Source organism: Bombyx mandarina, chromosome 11 (assembly GCF_030267445.1).
Source record: "Bombyx mandarina strain Sakado chromosome 11, ASM3026744v2".
Classification (NCBI taxonomy): domain Eukaryota; kingdom Metazoa; phylum Arthropoda; class Insecta; order Lepidoptera; family Bombycidae; genus Bombyx; species Bombyx mandarina.
In genome coordinates, this window is record NC_143218.1 from 6,485,720 (window position 1) to 6,506,752 (window position 21,033).

General features: G+C 39.4%; 1 protein-coding gene and 1 non-coding gene across 5 annotated transcripts in view; one reads left to right on the plus strand and one right to left on the minus strand.

Annotated features, from left to right (window-relative positions):
- LOC114242215 (uncharacterized) overlaps window positions 1–21,033 on the minus strand; it is a 245,435-nt gene that overhangs the window by 16,147 nt on the left and 208,255 nt on the right. For all 4 annotated transcript variants that reach the window (XM_089730835.1, XM_089730832.1, XM_089730836.1 and 1 more), the window contains exons 10-20: window positions 20,799–21,021; window positions 11,581–11,675; window positions 10,561–10,794; window positions 8,138–8,279; window positions 6,982–7,133; window positions 4,788–4,897; window positions 4,203–4,363; window positions 3,354–3,620; window positions 2,323–2,543; window positions 1,453–1,636; window positions 19–159 (exon numbers count right to left, since the gene is read on the minus strand). In XM_089730835.1, the coding sequence (XP_089586961.1) occupies window positions 19–159; window positions 1,453–1,636; window positions 2,323–2,543; window positions 3,354–3,620; window positions 4,203–4,363; window positions 4,788–4,897; window positions 6,982–7,133; window positions 8,138–8,279; window positions 10,561–10,794; window positions 11,581–11,675; window positions 20,799–21,021 (1,930 nt within the window). The remainder of the gene's footprint in view (window positions 1–18; window positions 160–1,452; window positions 1,637–2,322; window positions 2,544–3,353; window positions 3,621–4,202; window positions 4,364–4,787; window positions 4,898–6,981; window positions 7,134–8,137; window positions 8,280–10,560; window positions 10,795–11,580; window positions 11,676–20,798; window positions 21,022–21,033) is intronic.
- On the plus strand, window positions 14,224–14,425 carry LOC114242289 (small nucleolar RNA U3). The gene has a single exon (XR_003624632.2). It is a non-coding gene; the product is annotated as a small nucleolar RNA U3 (small nucleolar RNA).

Here is a 21,033-nt window from a genome sequence, read left to right on the forward strand (position 1 = left end):
TATTATTTTGCGTGTTACCTGTATAGTATCCAGCGCATTCGCAGAAACTTCGAGCATCGTCAGAGGAGCAACGTCCGTCGTTAAGGCACGGGTTTGGGTAGCACGACTCCAAGTTAGTTTCGTCAGGTAGAAGCAGTACTTTACTGTGGTACTCCGGATCTAAAGACGCATTATGAAAATAACTTAAAGTTTTCATAGCCGTTTAACTCTAAAAACAAGTTGGGGCTTAGTTGAAGCATCATCTCATCAGGACTTGTCGCTTCCGACCGTCGTGGCTACGATGCTCGGCAGCGACCAGTCCTGGCAGGCGATGCTCGACTTCTGCGAGTCCACCATCTCGCAGAAGGAGGCGGCGGAACGGGAGAGGGAGAGCTCTTCTTCCCTCTCGGCGCCGTGATGCCGCCGCCGAGCCGGGGGTCGGAGGAGGGCGTTTGTCTAGCTCCGGCCTATATGAGGAGGCAGTCTCCTCCCGGTGATGGTCACGGGGCGACCTAAGGGAGTTGAGGCTGCGCCGCACGCTACCGTCACTCTAGCGCGCTGGCACTAGGAGGACAGGACGGCGCGTCGGCGGCTGCGGACTGCGATGCGGTCCGCATTTTCGTCGTCGCTGTCGTCGCCGAACCTGGAAGAGCAACCCGGTCGGCGGTGTATCGCCTTCCGACCCGCCAGGCTGGTTCTGGCCCAGCGGGGTATCCCAGAACACCAGTGGCATCGCCCGGGCGGCCTGGTAGGGCGGCCGTACAGCGGTGACCGACGTCGTTCGTCGTCGACTATCGCCTCGACGACCCGTCGGTCGGGCGTCCTCGGGGTGGCACCGCGTGTCTGGTTGTAGTGTTGACCGCGGGAACAACCCTACTCTGACCGGGTTCTGACCCCGGACGGAGATCGGACGTCGGGTACAGGGGAGTCGTTTAGTGGGTGGGCCCTAAAATCCTCGGGCCCGCGATCTGCTCTCAACACCTGCAGATCGTTGAGTCTCACATATCCCGCGCGCCTCCTAGGTGCGGGTACCTGGAAGGCGGTTCGGACCCCGGACCGAAAAAAAAATCATCTCATCAGCAGCATCTTGTAACTTAACATCTTGTAACATCTTGATCGGGTGTTGAATCTATTTATCGGTTTTTCGGCCGTGATCTGTCTTTACGTGGACTATCAACTATAGCGTCTAAAATATTGTCTTTCTTCTGACTAAAGACTCCAATTTTTGCTTTCTATATAATGTCGAGAGTACTGCTTGTTGTTTTTCCACGAAATTGTCATATATTTCCATCTGAAAAGCTTCCAGTAACACAGTGGTTTTTCCTCATTCCACAAATTACATTGAGGTTTGATATTTGAGTTATGGGATATCTCACAAATTTTGTTTTGAAGTATCAAAAACATTTAAAAATTAAACAGTACGCGTGTTTATTGTTACTGCGTATTTATTAAAATTGAATAAAGCTATCCTACCTTCGTTGACAACAAGTGCTGCGTCCATGTTGACTCCTCTTTCTCCAGAGTGCTGAGTGATCACCAGCGAATGGAGATACGAGTTTATGACCAGTGGAGCTGTCGGCGCCAGCTTTCTCTTCCTCCTGTCCACCTCACACAGGGTCCACTGGGTGCCGTTATTGTCTGTATAACTGTCTTTAACCTACAAACGAAAGCGAATACGTATTTAATAGGCTTAGAGCAAAGAGGAAGAGGAAGTGTGAAAGTAACCCCGGTAATCTACAAATTAAAGAGCGGACGGTTAGCGTGGAATGGACATGTGATGCGTAGAGAGGAGATGCGTGTTACTAGGAGATGTATGGAAATGGTAGTGCAAGGTAGAGGGGGAAGAGGTCGACCGAAGAAGACATGGATGGAGTGTGTGAATGACGATATGAGAGAGAAAGAAGTAAGTGTTGAGATGACTGTTGATAGAAGAGAATGGAAGAGAAAATTTTGCTTAAGTGGGATAAGGTAGAGAAAAAGAAGAAGAGAACAAATCGTTTGCAAACTATTATCTTTTACGTTCGTCAGCAAATTTTCTTCGTTTATTGTTTGTTTTGTAGCAATGGACGAGCTGCAGGTAGTGTTGTCAATTTTTATTTTAGGAATAGATTTTTTCATTTTCCTTTCCAAAAATATAAAACATTATTTTCTTCTTAATTTGTCAACCGTATCGTTTTTGTATATTAGGTATCGACGAATATTAGTTTTATCAATTAAGAATTATTTATTGGACATAGTTACGGCTTATCTAATGCTAATTGATTACGGAAACCCATAGACATTACAAACAATTAGATGAGATTTGAAATGATTTATTAAGCACTTTTACAATTATCTGCAGACCTCGATCCAACCGTTTCCATTCCCGCAGGGCGCCGTGGTGTCCCCCAGCACTACTAGGGTAGTCTTCGCAAAAGCCAGTGTCAATGTGTGATGGTGCGGTGCGAGCAGCCGGGTGCGGAGGGCGGCGCGCGGGGGGGCATGCTGCGGCCAGTTCGGAGCCGCCACTCGTCCCGAGCGGACGTCTCGGAGATCGATCACGTTGGATACGTTTAAAAAATTCACTGAAAATCAAAAGCAAGTATTAATGAATTTTTTCACAAAAATCCAGAATGAACATTTAGTGTACTTATGTCAGAAGTTTACTTAATTTCCGACTCAGGCGACGAGACAATGTAAAGTTGACATCGCCCGAAACTTGTTTGGTCAGATCTCCCGAATCCTCTCGGTGCTTTTAAAGTCTTCAAGAACCGGTCACCGTCCTCGTCGAGCTGGTCGATTATGACTTAGAGTTCGACGAGCGAATTAACCCATAGACACAGCCCATTGAGCTTGTCGCCGCATCTTCGCAGTGAGTCGCGATTATGGCCCTTTTTTCCTACCTAATCTGATGGACTATAGATACCATATCAGCGTCACCGGGCTACGGTAGTAGATTCCGCGAAGCACTGCTCTTACGAGGGCTAGTGTTAGCAAATTGTCTCACTTCTTCTTGAACCCGTGAGCTCACCTACCCGTCCGTAAGAAGCTGGAAGAGCCTTAATGTTATCAGCAAATAAGTAGGGAAAAAACTTAAGCTATGTACATATATGTGCGTATGATATAAAACTTATTCGGTAAAATTTAGCATTCTTCTTCAAACTTAAGCGACAAGAGTTCCGTTCCGGTGGGCTTTTTTTAATTTCACATATTCACATCTCATATGCAAGAGCATAAGGCAAGAGCAAGGCTTAAGAAAGCCTTAACGCCTAAGGCTTAGCCATAGTCATGCGAACGAATTCATCTTTAGGTACCTACTTAAATTAGTACAGACGAGTTGATTATTTTAGCAGTAATACCGGTTGTGAAATTACCGGTTGACCAGATCAACTTACCGGTTTTGAAATGTGCTAAAAAACCTTTCCCCGTAACATTCTCTCCAGTCCTGAGTCTTATCCTCAGAATCTCCGCTTTAGAGACAAAGAGGCTGTTCGTCAAGATATCGGGACTCTGAAACGGTCTGATCGGGAGGTTCTCCAGGTCGACCTGCACCTCGAGGTACGACTCTTCGCTGACGGAGCCAGTGACGTTGACGGGAACGCCTTTGTCGAAAGTTCCATAGCCGAAATCGAAATAGCTGATGTTGAGGTAGACTCTTTTACCTGACAATAGAAAATTATTCATAGCTTATGTTAAAACTTACAAAGAAAATCGATTCGATTGGACGGAAGGTTATAATCGTTGATTCTGTTAACAATCTATCATACAAAAGCAGCAATGAATAAATAACTTATGTGATAAAATTCACAGATAAAATAATTTTATACGCATACCGTAACTAGTAGGTATGCTTGCATTGTATCTATTACGACAATACGTAAAACGTGATTGCTACATTATTCTAAAGTATGCAATAATATAGAGACGAGAACATCAACAAGAATACCGCTTAAAAATATATGAATTTTATTATATAAGTCCCTGCTATGGAAAAGCAAAGTTCAGTTCCAGGAAACCATGAGCTATTTATTATCGCGTTAAAACCACGCCTTACGCCTTACACCGATCTTAACAGAATAAATATCAAAATCTCTTGCTTTGTTTGCGGCTCTTTATTTAAGCGCTAAAACGGCTCGCGTGCAGTGTGACCAGCATGACCACAAGGTACCGGCGTCACCAGACGCGCAAGGCACGTACTGTAGACTTACACAGCTAATAAAACTAAATTATGGTATTATACTTACCAGTAGGAGCGAGGATGTCAATGGTACAATCCAGATTGGGCAGTAAGAAGTGGGGGAAGTTGGGGCTTTTTAATACTCCTTCCTTGGATGTGAACGTCTGCGACGGACAGCCAGCGAGCTCCACAGCACGCCACGATAAAGAGAATCCAGAGCCTTGCGTGCTGAAATAAAACACTTTCATTTTATTCGTATGAAACTTCTAGATATCCAGAGTTAGCGTTTGGGAAACAGAAGTAATCTGCGCTTTAGTAACGATTTTGATTTCTTTTGGGTAATTTGGTTTTCTCAGACATTCTATTACGATGATGTTTGTTTTTTATTGTTCTTGTAGTTTTTTATTGTTTAACCGATGATTATTTTTCACTAACTACATACCTGACACGATACATTAAAAACACCAATGATTTTTTTGTTTTTAGCACGCGTTGTAATACAAACAAAAGCATGTGCGGGGTCATTAGCCTCGTCTGAACCGAGGAGGTTAACATTGCGTTACATTGCAGGTTCATTTAATATTGATTTGCGAAGCTTTATTTGAAATTGTTTGTTAGTAGGAAATGATGGTGTTGAATAATATTTACTTACTTGTAATCAGAATGGAAATGTAGGACAGCTCGGTGACCGTCGGCTACCCATCTTGTCTCGGCGACGTTGCCGCAATACCTCGATGATTTCATAGTTTGGACATCACGTAACTAAAAATACATTGCGTAATTTTTTATTGCTTAGGTGTGTGGATGAGCTCACGGCCCACTTGGTTGTGAAGTGGTTACCGGAGCCCATGGACATCTACAACGTAAATACTGCCACCCACCTTGAGATATAAGTTCTAAGGTCTCAGTTTAGTTACAACGGCTGTCCCACCTTTCAAACCGAAACGCATTACTGCTTCACGGCAGAAATAGGCAGGGTGGTGGTACCTACCCGTGGGAACTTACAAGACACCCTACCACCAGTAACTAAGGTTGAATTGTTGGTGCTAAGGCAGCCGTCGTCTCCCTTATTTTTGTCGCGAATTGCTTCGTGGTTTGTAGGGCGGGTAGGACAAGGATAAAGGTGAAGTCCAGAGAAGGTTTAAATGGTAGATATGAAATATGAAACTGCTCGGAATAAAATAAAAATAACAAATTTGTTTTCCCTCTGATGTGTCCCCCGTCGGACGGATTCCTTTTGTTTGTTTTAAGTTTATTCTACACAAAAGTTTATGTCTTTTATTTATCGATTGAGGCACTGCAAAGTCTGCCGGGTCAGCTAGTACTCTATAGAAAAAAACCTTATCTTTCTGAACATAGGAGTTTTCTTTTTATTGCTCATGTAGCCAGGTGAGCATAGCACCATCCTCATGGTAAGTGGTTATCGTCGCCCATGGACGTCAGCAATGCCAGAAGCAGAGCCAAGCCAACCATTTCAGTAAAGCCTAAGCGTACTAAATCGAGGGCATCGCCGGTTTTTAACATTTTTGTAGTTTATATTTTTAATACTCTTTTATATTTATATGTTTTTAGAATATTATTATTTTTATTTTTTATTAGTTGAATTAATGTCTTAAACATATACCTAATATATCTTAAACGTATACCTAATATCTTAAAGAAAATCTACGCTAAATTGCCTTCATTCAAAATAGATTCGTAAAATCATCGCATTACGATAACAATCCGCTTAACTTGTACGAGACGGCTTAAGTCGTTAAGCGCGGTCGAGACGTAACCTTGAACTTGCGGAATTAAGTTCAATACAAATCGGATATAATATTCTCGGATAGAATTCGGATTTTAGTACTTATCAAAATGAAGAAAAGATCATCTCTAAATAGATATTTAAGACGTATTGGGAGATTCGTAAAACCGATAATACTTCGATAAATTTAATTCGCGCAGTCTTGAATATGAACGTGACATTTTCGTACAAATTGTTTAGGCTTAATATTGACTTGAATTATACATATTTTATTCTTGAACATAGCTCTTCGATTTGCTAGTGTAAAACCGTCCTATCCAATTTCTTATTGACAGAATATTTATCTCTTTCTCTCTGTGCGTCGTGTTCATCAGTGCTGAAGGTCATGACCTTTACGGAGCATTTTTATTAGGACTATGTTCCTCCATTCCTCCGTGCAGCAGATAGCGACATTGATGCTGGAGTCCAAAGCAGTCTTAATCTGATCGGACCAGCGCATGGGACTACGCCCCCTAGGCCTCTACCCTTCCACTTTGCCGGTGATAAGTAGTCTTTCGAGATTGTCGCTCTTTTTCCTCGCAACATGACCGAAAAACTCGAAAATCCTACGTAGGCAAGTGGTGGAGAGTGTTGTGGAGACATCGTTCTTCCAGGATTGATGCGTTTGTCCGATGCGCCGTCCAGGGAATCCGCAGCACTTTCCTCCAGCACCACATCTCAAACGCGTCGACCCGACATCGATCAGCCTTCTTTAGAGTCCACGTCACCGCCCCATATAAGAAGATAATAAAGCCAGAATATTTATAGTAATTAATTTTCTATTCAATTTCAGAGTTTTCTAATGCTTTTCCGGCTAGTTCTCGTGTTGAAGAATTGATTTTGTTGTTCTTATTTAATTTTAAAATTAAACGAATAGACGACTGAAACCATTTTCAATTCACAACTGCAATTGCGGGGATTATGCAGCGCTAATACTGATTCTACTCTTTGGTTAAGATTAAGATGGTGCAAATGGGACGGTGTGAGTTCGATGGTCCCCCCTTGACGACTCGCATCATACCCTAATTGCCATGCCGACCTATAGAATAACTCGATTTACCTCAACGAAATCATAAAGACAGTCCTTCTGGTACTCCAAGTCTACGGCAACGAACACGAAAACCAGTCTAGTGTCAGGCGGTCCAACCACGTGGATCCAGTAGTCCAGGTCGTTGTCATACAAGCCTGGATGATTTGGACTCGTTAGACTTCCTGTGTGAAAGAGAACGAGTATACGTTATTGAACACCAAAACATTGAACATCAGTGAACAGGGAGGTACAATTTAATTTTGTGTTATAGCCCTTTTAATTTTGATGCTTAAAATGTAATCTGTTGTATGTCAGAGCATTTTAATTCTGTTACAAGTTCCAAAAAGAGCTCCAGGGATTCTTGTGTGCTTCCATGTGCTAAAACAAAAATTTGAGTTAACTTTTACACGATCGAGAAGTTAAAAAGCTCGCACTAAGCACGCTGAGAAGAACTGGTAAAATAAACCCAGCGGGCCTATCTTTTTTATTACTCATTTTCTCGTATGCTTCTTTTAAATGAACAGTAACAATTTATGAATAGAATAATATAGAAAAATAGAAAAAATACTTAAGGGATAATTTCTCATTGCTATTACGTTCTATATTTCGCATAATCGTTACATTGACAAACTATCCAACGGTCATTGTCTATGGGTACTTCTATTGTATTAATATTTAAGAAAACTATTTCATAGGCAGTGCAGAGAAGATAAAATATTGTAAGATATGGAATGACGAAAGAGTCTTTGCACCAAAAAAAACCCAGTTACATAATAATATATTGTTGTGGCTTAATTTTTCAACGAAACTCTTCTAAATAGAACAGATGTGCATTCAGTAGACTAGTAATAAATAAGTTTTAAACTTATTCTTGTAAATAGTTATTGCATATATGTTGTAACTTCTTGTTGATTTGCTTTACTGCTTATATCGTTGTATAGCTTGTTTTACAAGTATATTGTTTCCGGAATTGAGATAAATAAATATTTGCTTCGATTTCATTCTACTTCAAGTCTTCCTATAGGAGGGGAACATAGTGTCGGTGAAAACGGCTATTTTTAATATTTATCTTTATCGTTATTGACAGTTGGATAAAGAGTCAAGATGTAATTGAGAGTTTCCAAGTTCTTTGGACTCATAACTGGTATAATATAAATGGCAAGCTAGCTTTTTAGGTAAGTCTAACCTGATGTTCCTTCAACTGTTCTATTCTGCACGTTGTGTTCAGGATTGAGCTTTCTTTTGCAGACATATCCACCGGTGAGGATGCATTTGTGAAGTGTCCAATAGAGACCACTCGGCTGCGACGGCACCGGCGAAGATTTCCACTGCAGAAGCAATTGATAAATCCTATCTAAATGTTCCATCAATAAGTTATTCTTTACAAACTTTTAGATGTAATTCTTTGTCAGTGTTATAACGTTATTCTTTGCCATAAATGTTCCAACTTTACAAAATCTTTAGATTTTTTTACATTCGGGATGTCCATTTAATATTTTGATTAACTATGTAAAATTAACTGAATACAAATCTACTGATCGTAATGTAATACTTCTAATACTTCACTCGGTCTTATAGGAAGACCTCAACTTTCTAATTCATACGTTTTTATCGATTTTATTGGTATCCTTTGCCTTTGGATAGGCTTTCTCCAGAATAGGACATTTATGCTTTTTACCGCATTTTTAGTCCGGAGACGAGGTCTTCGACTATCACATATAGAGGATCCATTAAAATTCCGGTATGAAAGCGTTCGTCAAAGGGCGGTAGCTCAGCTGTAACCTTGTCATGATCATGTGCCATAAACCCGAGTCCGTATGCTGCTTGTATAGGCACTAAAAAGCCGAGCATCTGGTCATTTGAAATGCATTAGACTTTATACTTTATGTGATATGTAATGCTATCACGGCTATTCAATCTCTCACCCAACTCTGTTACGTATCGACAAGATAACTTAACGCAGATTTTTCGTAAAAAGAAAACGCATTTAATATTGGCACGATGTTTCGAATTAAAATGTAACATTTATTTCATTTTCTTGTACCAATTTTAGTGTCAGTGTGCTTAGTTCGAGTTTTATAACGTTCTCGATAGCGTAAAAGTTAACTCAAATTTGTATGGAGTTGGAACGTTTGCCTACGTTTGCCGCTAGGGGCGCTGTTCCAACTGCATACAAATTTGAGTTAACTTTTACGCTATCGAGAACGTTAAAAACTCGCACTTAGCACATAGACTAAGTACAGTGGCAATAGTAATGAGTGAATGTTGTATTTGAACCTTGCTTTCTCTTTTAGCGTGAGCGAACTAGAACCTGAGAACCGATTTTGTATTCATCCAATAACACCTGAAAGGATCCCCTAGCGATCACGTAATTCAGACTAATCCACGAGGAATGAACCGGCCGAATTGTCTAGTTCAATTTATCATGGACTAACTTTGTAGTTGTTGAAAGTTTAATCAATACTAGATGATGACCGAGCTTTGCTCGTTTTTTTCTTTTTTATAACGCCTTCTTGTTGTGTCTTTAAAGCAGTAAAAATAGTATTATTATTCGCCAATAGATGTCGGGAAGAGTCATAAAGTTGATTATCGATAAAGTTGATTATTGAAAACACGAATAAAACAACATTTTCTGAAAATAAATCGTAGCTGGATCGATTTATCGCCCCAAAAATCCCCTGTATATTAAATTTTATGAAAATCGTTGGAGCACTTTCCGAGATTCAGATTATATATATATACAAGAATTGCTCGTTTAAGGGTATAAGATTAAGCACTTGAGTTTACAAGACCATTCTAGGCGCTTTGGGAACAACTTAACATCAAAATTCAATGTGCTACAAAATTCTAAATGAGGAGGGCTTGTAAGCATTATTCTCCGAATGAAAGTCTGGTGTAAAATAGAAAAGAAAATATCGTGGCAAATGAGATATTGCGTTTCTGCCACTATGAAGCTACTATCTTCGATACTTTGATCCGCGAGGTTAATATCTCCACTTCCACCATTCACGTGTTCAGGTTTGAATGGTGGGAGAGGCGTAATAAAATTCAGGCTTCATCATCAGACGGTATTCGCGTTATGACGTTTATGGGATACGGCAACCCTTTAACAGCATGTACACCGCCAGATCGTTTATGCATTAGAAAAAAAAAACTAAATTATTCTAAACTGAGAATATTGTCGCGGCATCTTAGGATTTTATTATCGCCTGGCCCAAAATCATGTGATTGAAATCTTTAAACTTCAGAAATTTTTGTTTTTGCAATAATTATTTGCAGATATTTTCAGTAATAAGATCGCTCAATGGATTTTTGTGTTCCAATTCAATTGTGTTAGTGTTCGCTCTATTTTCATACGTTCACTTTCCCGTCTAAAGGATTAAGATACGAAGTTGTTATTCCGCAAAAACGTCGTCAGGTGTGAGCCCCGTGAGCTCATCTTCTAGTTAAGGTTACGTGAAATAGCCTCTCAAGGCTATCAGCTTAGGTAGGGAAAAAAAGCAAAAACGATTTCTTGCCTCAAAACATTAGTACGTCCCTTATAATTTGTTTGTGATGTTATAAGCTTTAATTTTGTGAATAAGGATTTAAGTTTTCAAAGGTGAATACCTGAATAGCCAAACAGGCGTCATCGAGCTCATCAGTGTCGTTGTAAGGCGGCCACCCCTGGTACTCCACTTCCGAGTCATCGATCCAGGAGAAATCCCCGTCAAGCAGACGAGCGCCCAGCCAATAAACCGATCCGGCGCTGTAGTCCGCACTCTGTCTGATGCCGGATACGATGAAACGCTCTTCGTCGCCCGAATGGACTGACGCGAGATGCATGTTCAGGCCCTCGCAGACCTGATTAAGGAATTGGATTATTTTGACCTGTGATTCATGATTATTGATTCTCAAAATCCGCCGTGGTCCCGAAAAAGACGTCAGGTTGTGAGCTGTCATTTTCAGACGTGTTAAAGATACGTGTACGTTCACGGTCTCCAGCAAGTCTTAGTATGTGAAATGCTCACTAACAGCTATGTGATTGAGTGAATGCGATCATTAACCTCTATATTCGTGTAGTAATTTTAGCGTATTCGTGCTTTTGGTAATTCTTATTTTGTATGTCAGAGTAAGTTCAGACAAAGATAAGTTGAGATATACGCTTTTTATTATTACATACGGTATATTTGCTGAACACTGTTTTACGAGATTATTATATAATATATAATGCGGTTTTTTTAAATTTTTTATTGCTTAGATGGGTGGACGAGCTCACAATCCACATGTTTGTTAAGTGATTACCAGAGCCTATAGACGTCTACAATGTAAATGCCGCCACCTACCTTGAGACATGAGTTCTAAGGACTCATTTTTAACAGTACAACGGCTGCCCCACCCTTCAAACCGAAATGCATTACTGCTTCCTGGCAGAAATAGGTAGGGCGGTGCTACCTATCCGTGCGGACTCACAAGACGTCCTACAACCACCAGTTCCAACTTCGCGGAAGAAGTAGAAAAGAGAAGTAGAGTCAGTCAGTTTTCATTCCTGCGTAGGCCCAAATCACCCAACGTTTTATTCCTTTGGAAAATTTACTTTTGAAGAAATTTCGTCTAGGGCATATGGGAATATTCACAAACGCTTTTTACCTGTTTCGCTGTGGTCCACGAAGCTCTCGGATATCCAGAGAAAAGATAGCAATGATTGTTGTAGAGTACTTGTCTCACGTCCATACACGACTGGGCTGTCAACAAGCACGCGAACTTTTTAGTGTTGATTATATTGCTTAGATGGATGGAATCCATAGACATTAACAAAGTAAACAAGTAATATAGGCAGCGGTTTGGCTCTGCCCCTGAAATTGTTGACATCCATGGGCGACGATAACCACTCATCAGCAGGTGGGCCTTATTCTCAACAGAATACAAGGGCAATAAAAAAGTAAAAAACTATACCTGTCTGCAGGATTCGAACATCGATACAGTCGCATCGTTCGATACGAATGCACCGGATGTCTAATCCATTAGGTTACAACGACTACCTATTTAAGAAACAATCCCGAGTAATTTGATATTTAATTTTTATTCTATCTTGAATATTATTTAACACATCTAACTTAGATATGTATATTTGTCTCTCTCGTCTACTAAATCTTATTGAAGCTACTGCCTCTGCACGACAGAGAAGTTCAGGTTTTTCTTACCTTGCTGCAAGAGAAACTCCCAGCGTTTCGCAGTTAAGGTGCTAATATAAATAATAAGTTTAATTTCAGCTATGACTGCTAATCTATGCTAGATATTGCGAGAACACGTTCCTCTGAGGGCGGGAGCCCTGCCTGTCGTCCAGCCCGACGAGAACTAATTAAACTTTAGGTTAGAACAACAAACTCTTGGAATTCTATCTTAAAATTTTAAATGTATGCGGTACATTCATGTTGAATTGGAATCGTGCGAATAAACGAAAGTGATGCACTGCATTGTAATTTTGTTGTTTCATCTAACTTTTTTTTTACAACTAAATTACCTAAGCTCATTCTGTCGTTTTTTCTTATTCTTTTTCGCCATCTAGCAATTTTCGCTCACTTATCCTGTATGGTGCATATCGACTTACAGAAAGAGACGATCGGTTAAATTCGGCTCCGTAGAGCGTTATCTCTCTCGTACACTACATAGCCTATTTCGTGATGAAAGCGCTTGAAACAGAACACCTCTTTATTGAAAGTCTGTTAAAAAAAACAAGATTTAATGCGGCCTTAGATGTCAGTCGAAAAGATTCGCACGCCATTTTAAAGCTTAACATAAAAATAATATATTATTTTATATATTCTATATCACCTAGTGCCTATCTTCGTTTTCTTTATTTCCTTTTAACATTATAATACTGAACATAACCAAAGCATTATATTATGTTTTATAAATAGTATGTTTGATTTAGGTATTTATTTTGAGTGCAAATTTCCCGCTAATAAGAGGTGAGTAAATAACAAATCACAAATCTTTGAATTTACGTGTTTGACAACACTTTTGTGTTTTAACTTTCATTCTTAGTATTAAACATACAACTTAGCTGGAAATCGAATTATTTAATACAATGCTTATCTAAGACCTTACACTTCAAGGATCCGTTAAATATTTGCAGGACGAAAAGTGACGTTTCATTCGTGGGAAGAACCCTTGAACGGACCTCTATCAACATTGTGTCAAAAATTGAATTATCACCGACAAAAGTTGATATTACTTTTTTTTCTGCCTAACGATACACGCAAGAGTTTCCAAATATGTCATAATTCAGAAGTGCACATCATGGTCTCACAATATTATTAATTACATTGTACACCGTTGAGATTAATGTAGATGGAAATGAGCGATTTTGTCATTCATCAGTGAAAATTAAATATAATACTAAGACTATTTTTTAACTTTTGATTTTTCCATTCAAATTTATACATGAATACCTCTTAGTATTTATTACCCTATCGTGTGATTGTCTCCATCCGATGATTTGCAAGTGAAGTAAATTGTTCCTTCGTAATAAGGTGACACTCTACAAAACTTTACGCCCGGTCATGACCTATGCAAGTGTAATGTTCATTCACGTGGCCGGCACTAATCTGAAATCCCTTCAAGTCATTTAATCCCCTTTTTGCATGATAGCCGTCGGAGCACCGTTGTACGTAAGAAACGTGGATCTCCACGACGATAGGAACCTCGAGTCCATCAGTAAGTACTTACAGTCGGCAGCAGTACAATTTCGAGAAAGCGGCGTGACTCGAAAAACCTCCCATCGTGGCCGCCGGTAACTATATGCCCGATCCTGCGGACCGAATGGTAAACAGTCGACGTAGCTCTAAATACGTCATTTCGGACCATCCAGATCCACTAACTTATGGTACCTTAAGCACCGGTCAACGTTCTCGTCGAAGGGTTCAACGAGTAAACTAACCCACAGACACAGCCAACTCAGTTTTTTACCAGATCTTCTTAGTGGGTCGCGTTTCCGATCCGGTAGTAGATTCTGCGAAGCACTGTTGTTACTAGGGCCAGTGTTAGCATCGCCTCTTTGTTTAAGCCGCGAGAGCTCACCCACTTGTAAGGTTACGCTGACATAGCCTCTCAAGGCTATCAGAATAGGTAGGAAAAAAAAACTATACAAGCGGGCGCGTGGTGGCGACGGCGTGAAAGTTTATTTTTGTCGCCGGTAGATGTCACTTTTAGATTTTCGACCGAAACTGAATCGCGCTGACGAGATGTATCATCGTCGTACCAGGTGATTCATTGGCAGCCAATTGCGGCAAGACCTTACTTCATAGGATCATTTCTATAGTAAGCTCTTACCGAGAACTTCACACTACGTGAATGATCGACAACCACGATGATGAGGAGTGGCGCGACATCCTGAGCGTGAGGCAGGCAATGGTTATCTGATCATTAGCCATCAATGACCGTTCGCTTCCCTTCACCGGGAAGAGTGGGATGTTGTTGCTATCTGAGTGGTTGATTATTCACTTTTGAATAATCCTTGGGCCTGTTTTTAATTTAATTTTTTCGGGCCGGGAGGGCCCAACCTCCTACTAGGTTCTCGCGGCTAGGGGGCACGTGGGTTTCTTTATTATTGCTTGGATGGGTGGATGAGCTCACAACCCACCTGGTGTTAAGCGGTTACCGGAGCCCATAGACATCTACAACGTAAATGCCGCCATCCACGTTGAGATATGAGTTCTAAGGACTAAGGTCTCAGTATAGTTACAACGGCTACCTCACTTTTCGAACCTACCTACCTACCCGTGCGGTGCCCAAGAGGTCTTACTACCAGTGATTACGTAAATTATAATTTTGCGGGTTTGATTTTTATTACACGATGTTATTTTTTCACCGTGGAAGTCAATCGTGAACATTTGTTGAGTACGTATTATAATTTCATTAGAAAAATTGGTACCTGCCTGCGGGACTCGAACACCAGTGCATAGCTACACACGAATGCACCGGACGTCTTATCCTTTAGGCCACGACGACTTCAAATTTCTCAAATTAATCAAAACACTCCGCAAAATTTCTATAAATATTATTATATTATATTATATTATTTTATATATTATATAATATATTTTAATATATTATATATTGCAAGTGGGTGACCTTTTGGAAATTGGTTTTGTGCTATCTCCAAGTAAAAACGTACTAGCTTTTCTTTGATTATCATTCCATTAATTACTTATTTTATAAAAAAAATGTGTGTGAAATTAATGAGGTTTTTTGATACTGCTCAACGGTATTATTCAGAAGCGTTGAATTGATGAAAATTGATTACAAACTACTATAAATATAATAAAATGTTTCTAATATTATTCACGAATACCACTTTGTTGGCAACATAAACAAAAACACAGTATTAGGGCGGCAGATCCCGTGTATCAGTACAAGATAGATGACGTGACCATCGATCAGATAGCGGTGACAAATTGTATCGGACGTGATCCGTCTTCGCTTCGATTGTTTTTTCCACATACAGTTAATATGAAAACTATTTATTTCTATTCGCCACAAAAAAAAAAAATTGCCGCCAAACTTTGTTTGACGTGAGAACGTCTTATAAATCGACGAACACCGACTGCACGCACGAAAAAGTGTCACGTTCCGCCTGAGCGTGAGCGTGCAAGCGAGAGCGCGGAACAAGCGATACAGAGGCACGATCGGCCCAGGCATTAATTTATCGAAAAAATTGCAATTCTCAATTAACTCTTTCTTTATATAAAACAAAATGATGATAATTCAATATGCTATTTTTTTAATACGCTTTTATTAGCTTCAGACGTAAGTATGTAACGGAATCTTTGAATATGATTTTGACTCCCTTCAAAAGGTCTAAAAGGATAACACGAAATTTGGTATATTTATTAAAGACCGATGACAATTCAATATTAAAAAAAAAGGAAAAAAAATTTAAAAAAATGAAATTCAACTAAAAAATGAATAATAAATAGTAGTTTAAAAAAACTAACAAAATAGGCTTTTATAGAAAATCCAAATTAAAAATTGAAAATAAATTTTAATAAATTTGAATTAACAGTAGTGTAAGAAAAAATGATTTTATTGTAAAAAAAGCGTGGGGTGCATGGTATCAGTAGTTATAAATATTTTATGAACAGGTATGAGTAGAAGGGTTGTTTTGATAATATACTGAAAAGCAACCCGCGATTTTTTTATTTGCCACAAAAAAAAATGCCGCCAAGCTTTATTTGACATGAGAACGTCGACGACGAACACTGGCTACACGCACGACAAAGTGTCACGTTCCGCCAGAGCGTGACCGTGCAAGCGAGAGCGCGGAACAAGTGATAGAGAGGCACGATCGGCCCAAGCCAAAAAAAGGAATTCTCAACTATCTCTTGCTTTGTATTAAACGAAATGATGATAATTCAGTGATAGTAATCCAATTGAATTCATAAAAGTATACTATTTTTCATCATCATTTCTTTATGACGTTATTACCTAAAATTATCATACGCAAACCAACTTGAGAGACAACCACTTATTCATTTATTTGGTATGTAATCACTGACATTTTTGATTGACATTCCATGTTCTATGCCCTAAGGAAATACCTACCGTCGGGAAGTTCGCACGAAATGGTAACAGCGGCCTGGCTCTGCCCCTGGCATTGCTGACGTTCATGAGCAACGGTGACCACTAACCATTCGGTGGGCCGTATACTCGTCTGCCTATAAAACCAATAAAAAAAAACGAAACGCATTGGGACCAACGCAGCTTTTCCAGATACTTTGAGTTAAGTCTGCTCTGGAATTGTTATTACTAGTAGATGGGCGTTGAGCTCACTGACTACTTGATGTTAAGTGGTTACCGGTCTACATAAACTCTGTGGGCTGTTTCTATGGGTTAATTTACTCGTCGAACTCTCCGTCGCAAGCGACGAGTTCGACGAGGACGGTGACCGATGCTTGAGGTAATTATATAAGGCGTAATTATATGTCTGTTACTATAGAATCATTTTGTTGTTATACTCAGTTGCTTTGTTGAGTTGTTGACCCGGGAAGGGTTAGCGTCATGCCGGCACCGTTCGTAAAACTCATGTCAAATCCATATGCAGCATGATAAGCGGATATGCTTCCGACTCTACATAATGTGGGATAAAGGCAAGAAGTAGAAGATTTGGCTCTACATTCTTAACTTAAGAAAAATCCATATATTGTTCACAATATATATCTGTTCAGTGTGAGCACCATTGTTAATATCAACAACTAGCGACCCGCCCTCGCTTCGCTTCGGAAACATTAAAACACACATGAAACCAAAAAAATAAATAATAAAAAATTTAAAAAAAGTAGCCTATGTTCATCAGGGACAATGTCGGCTTCTAATGGAAAAATAATGTTTCAAATCGGTCCAGTAGTTTCGGAGCCTATTCGAAACAAACAAACAAACAAATCTTTCCTCTTTATAATATTAGTATAGATAAAGTATTTGGTAGATTCTACACTTGAATTGGGAGTTTTTAGGACATATTTTTTTTGTAATAAAGTGTTTTAGGACTATTGCTATTAAGTGCTCGCCATACAAAAAATTCTGAAGCATTAAACATTTTCCAGCCCTTCAAGCAATAAGCAAGATAACCCACGGACAGCAATACATACGCCTATAGAAGAATTTTAATCCATAGAATTTTAGAATTAAAAAAACCCAGAACGAAGCGAATATTACCTAGAACATTTTGAATAGTGAACGAATGAATACATGAATGTATCTTGTTAACGAGGGGTCGCTCAATGAATACTTTTGGCTTTTTTGACTTCGATAGAACGTGTAGTGCATCCCAACACGATTTGGATAGTATCAACATTATTTACGGGTTTTATATTGTAACTATAGAACTTCTAACCTTTCAAATACATTACAACAAAAAGTAAAGTATTACAGTAATTATCATCGTAATTGCAAAATAGATTACAGTGTAAGTAAAGTAAGCATTCGAATCATCATAAAGAATATTATGATTTAACAAGCCGTACTCGCCCGCTTCGCTGGGCATTTAAAATAAACATTATTATTTATTGTCATTATTATTAGGAAGTCCAACACTCATATAAATATTAGCAGTAAATATTGTAGTATTTTCTACATTTCTAGGATTTTCTTCCAAGTTTCAAGTCAATCGGATGCATGGTTCAGTAGTTATAACGGAACATCCGTAAAAACCACTGTAGATTTATATATTAGTATAGATTGTGCCGACGACGTGCGAAAACCGAAATAAAAAAATATGATTTTGCTATTTTTTGTATTTTATTAAAATGAATAATAGTTATTCAATATTTTCTTTAACCGACACAAAAAGAATGGATCATTACGCTGACATATAATCTAAGGAGGGTTGAAGTCGGACAAGCGGTCGGTCGTAAAAGTCATGCCAAATCCCTATGCAATATAATTAGAAGACATGCTGCGCCGACCATATATAATATGGGATAAGGACGAGAAGAAGAATGTTGGTCTGTGTATATATTTTATTAGCACGTTACATACATACGTGTGTCACATGCGTTATTGACGTCACATCCGTCAGATTTAGATCTATTTCTACTTGTTAAAATTTTATATGTTTCTGTCTGTTCGTAGATACGAATAAGTAGTTATTAAATATGTACATTTAAAGAGAATAAAAACCCAGACAAAAAGCAAACAAATCTGTTCATCACACGAATGTTAGCCTGATGCGTGAATCGAACCCACGACCTTTGGCGCAATAGCCAGGGCTCCTAATTACTGAACCACCTAGTCAGTCAGTATTCAATATACAGTGTGAATAAAACTTTACGTCATTACGGATCCACCCGATTGGGATTGGCTTTTAGGTACCTCAAGCACCGGTCACCGTCCTCGCCGAACCCGTCGCTTACGACGAAGGGCTCGACGAGTAAATTATCCCATAGATACAGCCCACTGTCGCGTTTCCGATCCGGTGGTAGATTCTGTGAAGTACTGCTCTTGCTAGGACCAGTGTTAACAAGATTTCCGGTTTGAGCCCCGTCAGCTTATCTATACATTAGGGTGAAGCTGAAATAGCCTCTCAAAGCTATCAGCATAGGTAGGAAAAATAAATAAAACGGTAATTTCTCAGTTCGAACTGCTTCTCAACCGTATTGAGGGTATAGTAACGTCGGTATAAACTTGCCGACGGAACATCCGGCCTGCTTCGTTCGCTTCGAAACCAAACCCGTCACGCAACGGACAATGCAAAACTTTTACGGATTTCACTAAAGTTACGAAATATTACATTGAAAAGTCCTAGTGTTTTGTACCAATGGAAGTTTCTTGAAACACAGGGAGGAAACTGTTTTTTTTTAATGTTTTTTGTATTCATTGAGAATTGTCAATAAGTTCTGGAACAACCGACTTTTCTATTCGATGAGTTAACCTGTACTCTGCATGCATAATCTATGTTGATTTTCATTTTTATTTTCCCTACCTATTCTCTGGACTCAGTTTGAGAGAATTGTTGTTGAGAATTTACCACCGGATCGGAATCACAACCCACTAAGATGAGGATCCGGCGAGAAACCGATCTGGTGAGGTCAGGTCAGGTCGTAAAGACCTACATTCCTCACATTTCACAGTGGTACGACGGCTATCCTGCGGCAGAAACGGTATGGGATGACCTGGAGGGAATCAATGCGGGTGCGGGCTACTAGAGCAAACAGTACACTTGTATAAGTAATGTCCATAGCTGGCATGAAGCTCGTCAGTCGATTCGTTTTTGGGTTTTCCAGGTTTTGTCTATAATGATAATGTCTGCTTCTTTTCACACCGCGAGAGTTTCGTTATAGCGGAATTATATGTATGTACATATGTACATTTCTAAAGAAAAACCTTTATCATTTAAACTCTTTAGTTTTAAAAAAGGGTTTTTCTTCAAAGTCATAGAGTCAAAGTCTGTCATTGAGTAAAAAGAGAGCTAAGTTTTGTATAGTTTATTGATACTGTTTACTGTTTAATTTTTTTATTAGTTTTATAAGAGATTAACGGCTTCAAATGTTGTTTTCTTATTATACATACGAGTATAACACAAAAAGCAGTTAAGCCTTTTATTATTTATTCACTTTGAAGTACATACCCAATCTATATATTAATACGTGAAGCAAAAACTTTGTACCCCTTTCTACGAAAATTGTGCGGACGGAGGAGTATGAAATTTCCCACACTTATAGAGAATATAGAGAAGGAGTGCAGAATGTTAATATTTTATTAAATTATGCATAAAAAATACATAAAATCCATTAAAAAGCGTTACGCACACTACCATGTATTTGACACACACGCACATATACTCTTTGTTTATTGTCAAACTTTTCTTATTGCTTACAGTCTGTGGTCAAATTGAGAATAGATTAAATATTGTTTGTCTTTATTAATATTTCTCTAAAGTGTAGTCTTAGCGAAATGTGTGATTATAGAAATAATAGTATCATAATAGTGTACCAACTTATAATTTCAATTAATATTCAATTAGTTATAGTCGAATTTCAACTTCCGGGGGCCACTATATCATTAAATATATATAAAAATTCAACTCCATACACTTCACACATTTTACGACGTTTATAATACTGTTGTAGTACTTTCTTATGCCTTAGTTGGGCGGACGGGCCCACGGCCCACTTAGTCTAAAGTGGATGCTGGAGCCCATGGACATCAACAACGCAAATGCTGTCCCTCAACTTGAGACATGAGTTCTAAGGTTTCACTTTCACAGTACACCGGCTGCCCCACCCACGCCGAAACGCATGACTGCTTCGTGGCAGAAATAAGTGGTGTTACCATTAGGCTCAAATTTATGATGTGGGATTTCAACTCACCATCCGCAACGGTGACTTTAGCCCGATATCCCGCGAAATGCCTCGAGTGGTCCGCCTTAAACCTGAGCCGTATGGCGTTGCTTCGCGATCGGTAACGCAACAGCTTCAGTTTCCCGCTCCAGTCGCCACAGAGCCTCCTGGCGTGGGCCGTCTGGTGATCTCTGCTCCAGCCGGCGCTTATAGAGTCCGACTCCGGGATCAGCGATTCGGTCTCTTCCCACACCTATTTAAACAG